The sequence below is a fragment of the Triticum dicoccoides genome, chromosome 5A (genome assembly GCF_002162155.2).
Source record: "Triticum dicoccoides isolate Atlit2015 ecotype Zavitan chromosome 5A, WEW_v2.0, whole genome shotgun sequence".
Classification (NCBI taxonomy): domain Eukaryota; kingdom Viridiplantae; phylum Streptophyta; class Magnoliopsida; order Poales; family Poaceae; genus Triticum; species Triticum dicoccoides.
In genome coordinates, this window is record NC_041388.1 from 656,544,433 (window position 1) to 656,554,315 (window position 9,883).

The 9,883-nt window shown below is 47.8% G+C and overlaps 1 protein-coding gene across 2 annotated transcripts; it reads left to right on the top strand.

Moving 5' to 3' along the window:
- Window positions 1-5,511: 5,511 nt before the first annotated feature.
- Window positions 5,512-8,298, top strand: LOC119303807 (anaphase-promoting complex subunit 11). 2 transcript variants are annotated; one of them, XM_037580958.1, is made up of 2 exons: window positions 5,512-5,767; window positions 7,754-8,298. In XM_037580958.1, exon 2 carries the CDS (start codon window positions 7,776-7,778, stop codon window positions 8,028-8,030), a length of 255 nt encoding a protein of 84 aa, XP_037436855.1. In that variant the 5' UTR covers window positions 5,512-5,767; window positions 7,754-7,775; the 3' UTR covers window positions 8,031-8,298. The 2 variants fall into 2 exon arrangements, with proteins under 2 accessions (XP_037436855.1, XP_037436854.1); XM_037580957.1 differs by having other exon boundaries at window positions 7,767-8,298.
- The last annotated feature ends 1,585 nt before the right edge of the window (window positions 8,299-9,883 follow it).

Here is a 9,883-nt window from a genome sequence, read left to right on the forward strand (position 1 = left end):
TCTGGCACCTCTACAAATCCCTGCTTCCCTCTGTGAAGGTCCTATCCATTTACTTTTATGTTGAGTCATCACCCTCTTATTAAAAAGCACTAGCTGGAGAGCACAACCATCATTTGCATTCATCACTGTTAATTTATATTGGGTATGACTATGATTGGATCTCTTTTACCATGAATTACAATGTCTAGTCAGTCCTTGATCTTTAAAGGTGCTCTGCATTTATGTTTTGCGGTCTTAGAAAGGGCTAGCGAGATACCATCTTGTTATATCATATTATGATTGTTTTGAGAAAGTGTTGTCATCCGAGATTTATTATTATGACTTGCTAGTTGATTATGCTATTGATATGAGTAATTATGAGACCTAAGAATTATTGCAAATGTGGTTAGTTATGATCTATGCTAAAAACTTGAATGCTGGCTTGGCATAGTTACAACAACAAGAGCAAACAGAGTTTGTAAAAGTTTTTCTTTCTTTCTTTCAGTTTGTCAACTGAATTGCTTGAGGACAAGCAAGGGTTTAAGCTTGGGGGAGTTGATACGTCTTCGTCGTATCTACTTCTCCAAACACTTTTGCCCTTGACGCATATATTTGCTTTCGGAGAGAAAAAAAAGAGAGAAGAAATCATCACATTTTACGATACGGAGCCGCCGCCAAGCCCTAAAACCTCTCGGGAGGGCTGATCTGGAGTCTGTTCGGGGCTCCGGAGAGGGGGATTCGTCGCCGTCGTCATTATCAACCATCCTCCATCACCAATTTCATGATGCTCACCGCCGTGCGTGAGTAATTCCATCGTAGGCTTGCTGGACGGTGATGGGTTGGATGAGATTTATCATGTAATCGAGTTAGTTTTGTTAGGGTTTGATCCCTAGTATCCATTATGTTCTGAGATTGATGTTGCTATGACTTTGCTATGCTTAATGCTTGTCACTAGGGCCCGAGTGCCATGATTTCAGATCTGAACCTATTATGTTTTCATGAATATATGTGAGTTCTTGATCCTATCTTGCAAGTCTATAGTCACCTACTATGTGTTATGATCCGGCAACCCCGAAGTGACAATAATCGGGATCACTCCCGGTGATGACCATAGTTTGAGGAGTTCATGTATTCACTATGTGCTAATGCTTTGTTCCAGTTCTCTATTAAAAGGAGGCCTTAATATCCCTTAGTTTCCAATAGGACCCCGCTGCCACGGGAGGCTAGGACAAAAGATGTCATGCAAGTTCTTTTCCATAAGCACGTATGACTATATACGGAATACATGCCTACATTACATTGATGAATTGGAGCTAGTTCTGTGTCACCCTATGTTATGACTGTTACATGATGAACCGCATCCGGCATAATTATCCATCACTGATCCAGTGCCTACGAGTTTTCCATATACTGGTTTATGCTTATTTACTTTTCTGCTGCTACTGTTACAATCACTACAAAATACCAAAAACATTACTTTTGCTATCTTTACTTTTGTTGCCGCTACCACCACTATCATATTACTTTGCTACTAAACACTTTGCCGCAGATACTAAGTTTCCAGGTGTGGTTGAATTGACAACTCAGCTGCTAATACTTGAGAATATTCTTTGGCTCCCCTTGTGTCGAATCAATAAATTTGGGTTGAATACTCTACCCTCGAAAGCTGTTGCGATCCCCTATACTTGTGGGTTATCAATGTCAAAACTGCATTCCTGAATGGATTTCTGGAAGAAGAGTTGTATATGATGCAACCGGAAGGTTTTGTCGATCCAAAGGGAGCTAAAAAAGTGTGCAAGCTCCAGCGATCCATTTATGGATTGGTGCAAGCCTCTCGGAGTTGGAATAAACGCTTTGATAGTGTGATCAAAGCATTTGGTTTTGTACAGACTTTTGGAGAAGCCTATATTTACAAGAAAGTGAGTGGGAGCTCTGTAGCATTTCTGATATTATATGTGGATGACATATTACTGATTGGAAATGATATAGAATTTCTGGATAGCATAAAGGGATACTTGAATAAGAGTTTTTCAATGAAAGACCTCGGTGAAGCTGCTTACATATTGGGCATTAAGATCTATAGAGATAGATCAAGACGCTTAATTGGACTTTCACAAAGCACATACCTTGACAAAGTTTTGAAGAAGTTCAAAATGGATCAAGCAAAGAAAGGGTTCTTGCCTGTGTTACAAGGTGTGAAGTTGAGTAAGACTCGATGTCCGACCACTGCAGAAGATGGAGAGAAAATGAAAGATGTTCCCTATGCTTCAGCCATAAGCTCTGTCATGTATGCAATGTTGTGTACCAGACCTGATGTGTGCCTTGCTATAAGTCTAGCAGGGAGGTACCAAAGTAATCCAGGAATGGATCAGTGGACAGCGGTCAAGAACATCCTGAAGTACCTGAAAAGGACTAAGGATATGTTTCTCGTTTATGGAGGTGACAAAGAGCTCATCGTAAATGGTTACGTTGATGCAAGCTTTAACACTGATCCGGACGATTCTAAATCGCAAACCGGATACGTGTTTACATTGAACGGTGGAGCTGTCAGTTGGTGCAGTTCTAAACAAAGCGCCGTGGCGGGATCTACATGTGAAGCGGAGTACATAGCTGCTTTGGAAGCAGCAAATGAAGGAGTCTGGATGAAGGAGTTCATATCCGATCTAGGTGTCATACCTAGTGCATCGGGTCCAATGAAAATCTTTTGTGACAATACTGGAGCAATTGCCTTAGCTAAGGAATCCAAATTTCACAAGAGAACCAAGCACATCAAGAGACGATTCAATTCCATCTGGGATCTAGTCCAGGTGGGAGACATAGAAATTTGCAAGATACATATGGATCTGAATGTTGCAGACCCGTTGACTAAGCCTCTTCCACGAGCAAAACATGATCAACACCAAGGCTCCATGGGTGTTAGAATCATTATTGTGTAATCTAGATTATTGACTCTAGTGCAAGTGGGAGACTGAAGAAAATATGCCCTAGAGGCAATAATAAAGTTATTATTTATTTCCTTATATCATGATAAATGTTTATTATTCATGCTAGAATTGTATTAACCGGAAACATAATACATGTGTGAATACATAGACAAACAGAGTGTCACTAGTATGCCTCTACTTGACTAGCTCGTTGATCAAAGATGGTTAAGTTTCCTAGCCATTGACATGGGTTGTCATTTGATTAACGGGATCACATCATTAGGAGAATGATGTGATTGACATGACCCATTCCGTTAGCTTATCACACGATCGTTTAGTATGTTGCTATTGCTTTCTTCATGACTTATACATGTTCCTATAACTATGAGATTATGCAACTCCCGTTTACCGTAGGAATACTTTGTGTGCTACCAAATGTCACAACTTAACTGGGTGATTATAAATGTGCTCTACAGGTGTCTCCGAAGGTACTTGTTGGGTTGGCGTATTCCGAGATTAGGATTTGTCACTCCGATTGTCGGAGAGGTATCTCTGGGCCCTCTCGGTAATGCACATCACTTAAGCCTTGCAAGCATTGCAACTAATGAGTTAGTTGTGGGATGATGTATTACGGAACGAGTAAAGAGACTTGCCGGTAACGAGATTGAACTAGGTATTGAGATACCGACGATCGAATCTCGGGCAAATAACATACCGATGACAAAGGGAACAACGTATGTTGTTATGCGGTCTGACCGATAAAGATCTTCGTAGAATATGTGGGAGCCAATATGAGCATCCAGGTTCCGCTATTGGTTATTGACCGGAGACGTGTCTCGGTCATGTCTACATAGTTCTCGAACCCATAGGGTCCGCACGCTTAACGTTACGACGACAGTAATATTATGAGTTTATATGTTTTGATGTACCGAAGGTTGTTCGGAGTCCCGAATGTGATCACGGACATGACGAGGAGTCTCGAAATGGTCGAGACATGAAGGTTGATATATTGGAAGCCTATGTTTGGATATCGGAAGTGTTCCGGGTGAAATCGGGATTTTTTTTCGGAGTACCGGGAGGTTACCGGAACCCCCCGGGAACTTAATGGGCCTTAGTGGGCCTTGGTGGAAGAGAGGAGAGGAGGCCAGGGCAGGGCCGCGCGCCCCTCCCCCCTAGTCCGAATAGGACAAGGAGAGGGGGGCGGCGCCCCCCCTTTCCTTCCTCCCCTCCACCTCTTCCCCCTCTCTCTCCTAGTCCAACATGGAAAAGGGGGGGAGTCCGGTAGGAGTAGGACTCCTCCCGGCACGCCTCCTCCCTGGCCGGCCGCACCTCCCCCTTGCTCCTTTATATACGGGGGCAGGGGGGCACCCCAGAGACACAACAATTGATCATTGATCTCTTAGCCGTGTGCGGTGCCCCCCTCCACCATAGTCCTCCTCGATAATACTGTAGCGGTGCTTAGGCGAAGCCCTGCGTCGGTAGAACATCAACATAGTCACCACGCCGTCGTGCTGACGAAACTCTCCCTCAACACTCGGCTAGATCGGAGTTCGAGGGACGTCATCGGGCTGAACGTGTGCTGAACTCGAAGATGTCGTACGTTCGGTACTTGATCGGTCGGATCGTGAAGACGTACGACTACATCAACCGTGTTGTGATAACGCTTCCGCTTTCGCTCTACGAGGGTACGTGGACAACACTCTCCCCTCTCGTTGCTGTGCATCACCATGATCTCGCGTGTGCGTAGAATTCTTTTTAAAATTACTACGTTCCCCAACAGCCATAATGTCTTCTTGGACGCAGGGGCCTCCTGCCACTGCGAGATCTGACGCGTAGAGCCCGCCCCAGTGTCCGCAGCACCCAGCGCGTCCGGAGCCATCTTCGCCGCCGAGAGCCCCAACCCAGAAACCATCGGCCTCTCCCCCTGAAAGGTCGAGGTGACCGACCTCGGGCTTTCTGCCATGGCACGGCAGGGGCGGGAGCTAGCAAAGGATGGGGCGGGAAAGGGGGAGCCGACCACCGGCGAGGAGCCGAGGAAGGACGCCGCAGCTGGAGAGGCACACGGCGGGGAAGTGGACGCCGCTGCCGGAGAGGCACACGGCGGGGAAGTGGACGCCGCTGCCGGAGAGGCACACGGCGGGGAAGTGGACGCCGGCGTCGGAGTGACGCACGGCGGGGACGCGCGCTGGCGCTCTCTTGCGCCTTAAATATAACCATAGACTAAGTAGATGTGAAATTGGGGATGAATGAATCACACACGTACATGCGGCAGGTAGGCATCATGTCGTCATCAAGAACATGGATGCGATTACGGAGGCAAAGGATGCGATTACGGAGGCAAGTCACCAAATGCAGGTAACGTTTTCTGTTTACAGCATATAAATAGGTGATGGACAAAAAAATGACGAAGCAAACACCTCCATGGGTACATTTCAGTTCATTCACGTTTCTTTCCTCTGGACTGCTGGCTTTTTTTTTTTGGTGTGTGTGTGTGTGGGGAGAACAAGCTGGGCTGCTGGCTGCAAACTGCAAAATAGTCTAGCCCAAGTCCTCGGTTCCCTTTCTTTTCCTCTCTATATGATTTTCTTACCGGCCCGAGCCCAATTGCTGGGTGCTGGCCTGTTACGAGATTCCTGGGTTCCTTCCAGGCCTCCTACTCCCCCTCTCGATCCGGACTCTCCCTCGTCTCGCCCTCTCCAACGCCGCCGGCCGCCGCCTCTCCCCCGTCCCTCTCTCGTCTCTCCCTCTCCGATGGCGTGGTAGACCTAGCGGAGAGGGGACGGCAGCGGGGAGGCACGAGCGGCTGCGGCGGCTTCTACGGCGGGTTAGCAGTAGGCTAGCAGCGGCTGCGGCGGTGCAGAGAGGTACGGTCCACCCCCTCCTCCCCCTTTTACTAGCAAGCAACACCCATCTCATGTTGCCTCCTCGTACCCCACCCGAGAGAGAGATAGAGAGGAGATTGAGATGGGAATGATGGCCATATGCTCTCTGTCCAATTTCTCTACTCAATACTGCTGTCCCATCCATATTTTCAGTATAGGCTGCTGTCTAATATCTTCGAATCCATGATTAGAAGTCGTTGGTAGCCATATTTTGATAGCACGCACGATTTGTAGACGGTCAAGAAATGGATAAAACAAAAAAGGATGATTAGGGGAGCCACTGTTTTTGTTGCACTTGCTTCAATGGCTGTCATTGTTCGGGCTATAATAAGGAAGAGAAAACCACGTATTACCTATGGCTCGATGCATGAAAGAGAAAATTTGGCAATGTGATGTGATTTGTAAAAACATGTTAAGGTTTGAAAGAGCTCTGTTCTTTGGATCGTGTGACATATTGAGGGATCGCAAGTTGCTAGAAAACAGTCCATATGCAAGTGTGGAGCAACAATTCGCATTGTTTTTGCATACTATTGGACATAAACCTTCAGAATAGGGTTGTTGCAAAAAACAAAAACAAAAACCTCCCTTTGATCCTTATTAATTGTCGCTGATTTAGTACAACTTTAGTACAAAGTTGTACTAAATCAGCAATTCGGCGACAATTAATATGGAACGGAAGGAGTAGATCATCCTACACATTCAGCATCCTTCACGCCATAGGCGAGCTATGTAATGATTATGCAAGGCCACCACCACCAGCATCTGTTACCAAAGATGTGGAGAATTATTTTCGTGGTAGGAAGGCTTTTACCACTCAAAACCTGATGGCAGCGGTAGATTTTGACCTCCACTTCATATATGTGTTGGCTGGTTGGGAAGGGCAACACATGATGCAACCGTTTTAGCTGATGCATTAGGGCGTGATAGAGGCCTACAAGTTCCACAAGGTGAGAAATTACCTTAGAAATCTTCCATATGACCATATATTATTGCCTTAAAACAAACCATTGGCACCAATATTTGTTTCATTTTTTTAGTAAAATTCTACCTAGTTGATGCCGGTTATGGAGCCAAGCCCGGGTTCTTGCCACCATTTCGTGCTGCGACATACCATTTGAACGAGTTGGGCAGCAATCCAGTCCAAAATGAAAAAGGAGCTATTCAACCTTTGGCACTCATCTCAAGAGGCGTTTCAAATTTAAAACAAATTCTGAATGGTTCAAAAGTCACAATTACTAGCATTCAGAAAGCGACATGCTCTACAAATTTCCTCACGATATGCAGGGGCGGGCTTAACACGAGACATAGGAATACAGTTGAGCCGTGAAGTTCACAGAAGAAACATGATAACTAACTTGGACGGAGAAGTATAACAATAGAAGTAGGAATAGTCAAAGGAATAGAGCACTGTTTCCTTTCTATAGGGTTCCTACTGTTCCTGTGATTTCCCCCCAGCTCTGTCAATTATATCTTTCTTGATTTATGGTCAATCCATTCTGGAGATAACACAGCATCCTCCTCCTTGAGCCATTCGAATCCATCCCCCATTAGATTCTTTCCCAGCATAGTCGATCTTAGTTGAGCCATAGCATTTGATGTGCAAGCACAGCTTTTTTTCTGTGAAATCCATGGTTCAACTGTATTCCTATGTCTCGTGTTAAGCCCGCCCCTGCATATCATGAGGAAATTTGTAGAGCATGTCGCTTTCTGAATGCTAGTAAGTTGTGACTTTTGAGCCATTCGAATGGTGTACTCTGTTATTGACTTGTATCCTTGTAGCTATCTGTCATTCTATCTTTACCTGCAAGCTGCATCTTCAGCCATAAAATTGAAGACATGAAAGCTAATACATGTGTCCTTTTATACCATTTAATTTAGTGAATTTCTCTTTCCTGGCTGCCTTATTCCTTCTTGATTGCAATCTGACTGCAATTAGTAATGTTCTCATGACTCATGTATTGCACCTAGTGCTGTATACCAGGTAACAATCATGAAGGTCAAAATTCTTCAGTGGCATGCGGTGGCTTCTTGGACATGGGACGCACAGGATGAGACATGTGGCATATGCAGGATGGCTTTTGACGGCTGCTGCCCTGACTGTAAGTTCCCTGGTGATGAGTGCCCAATCATTTGGGGTGCCTGCAACCATGCTTTCCATCTTCACTGCATACTCAAGTGGGTCAATTCTCAAACATCAACCGCCCTTTGCCCTATGTGCCGTAGGGAGTGGCAGTTCAAGGGCTAAGGACATCTCAAACTGTGTCAGTACCAAGCATTTTCATATCTCATAGAGAACTAGAATGGATCTTTAACAGGAATGTAGTTGTGTTGTCTTGTAAGTGGTTGTCATACTTTCTGGAAATCAGGATGATTGGCATCTTTTAAGCGAAACTGTGAGACATTGAGCCACAGCTGTTGTGCCTTTTCAAGTTGTGACCATGCAAATGCAATGATTGACTTTGAAAGGTCTAAGCAGCCTGAGATTGTGGCATTTTTTCTTGTTCCACTGTTTACCTGCAGATGGTCACCCATGTAGTAATTAAATTCTGGTTGGATATACTGTAGGTATAACAACTAGCACTTTAGCAGGCAAATAGCTTGTTCTGCTAGACTTTATATTCATTTTAACAGTGACACCTATATCAGCAGGTTTTAAGTTATTAACATGATTTGATGATCATTTGTGTGGCTATAAATTGAATCGTATCATGCATGAGCAAGTTACACTGGTTATCTTGTGCCAATTGTGCCAGCAGATATCATCTACACTTGGATTTTATCATGTAAAGTCAAGCATGTTTTAGGCGAACAAGTAAAGACTTATCATGCTAGTTCATGATTTATACTTTACTACACGCAGGTAATTTGGATAAAGCATTAGGAACGTTCTAAAATGCTTTGTGATTGAGTAGCCAAGAGTCGGGAATGGCTCTCCTCTCCCCTCCCTCCCCCCTCCCCCTCCGCGTGGCGCCACCTACCTCTGGCTCCGCCCCGGCGGCGTCCCTGCCCCTTGCGACCCCTCTCCCTCCCTCCCCTTCGCGGACTCCTCCGGGCTCTGCTCCGGCGTCGCGTGCCGCTCCCCTCTGCTCACTAATCTCCCCATCTCGCTCTGGCCGCATCGCCCCTCCCCGACCCAATAAGTTCTGGGCGTTGGACTCCGAGGGCTCCCGGTCGGATTCGGAGGCTCCTTCTCCTCCTCCCTGCCCTGACTCGGTGTGCTGTCCTTCCATGGCTGTGGCGGCGGGTCGCCGGCGCAAGTTCGCGCCCGGGGGGCGGGGGCCCCTCCCCGATCCAATAAGTTCTGGGCGTTGGACTCCGAGGGCTTCGGGTCGGATTCGGAGGCTCCTTCTCCTCCTCCCCGCCCTGACTCGGTGTGCTGTCCTTCCGTGGCTGCGGCGGCGGGTCGCCGGCGCAAGTTCGCGCCCGGGGGGCGGGGGCGGCCTGTTGGGCCTGCCTTGGATGTCGATGGGTGGCGCCGCGTTTCGCGTGGTCGCCGGCGTGTGTCGTGTTTGTCCCTTGGTTCCGTTGGGGTGGATGGGGCTGCGCCGCTTCCGGCGTCTGGCTCTCCGGCGGGTTCCCCTGCGTGCTCGCCCCCCGTTGTGGTCGCCGTTGCTCCGGCGGCGTCGCCGTTGGTGCCAACCCTAGATCTGGGTTCGGGGGCGGCGCTGGCTCCCTTGCCTGTGGAGCGGGCCCCGCCGGGTGCTTCTGGGTCGGCTGGGCCAGTTTCGGTGTTGGCCTTGGCGTCTCTGTCTGATTTCCCCCCTCCCTTCTCTGGTTTCTGGGCCGCGGGTGGCCCAGGCCCAGCCCACCCCTCCTGTGAGGCCTTCTATCAAGCCGGGCCTGGCTCGGTCAGGGTATTTATGGGTGTGGAGGGGTGCGGCTCCCCCATTTCTAGGGTTTCCTGCCTCCTCCTCAGATCTATCCCGTCACCGTCTACCCATTCGGCGCTTCGCCAGATCTACTCCTCCTCCTCCCCTCTCCCTCCCTTTTGCGGTGGTGGCTGCGATGGACCGCTCCCGTGCGTCCTCCAGTGAGGCGGTCTCCGGCCAGAAGCGGGGGCGCGATGGCTCCGGCGAGGCGGCTGCTGATCTGGAGTAC

Bases quoted from the DNA above. Each gene is read 5' to 3' on its own strand.
- LOC119303807 (XM_037580958.1), top strand. From the start codon at position 7,776: ATGAAGGTCAAAATTCTTCAGTGGCATGCGGTGGCTTCTTGGACATGG.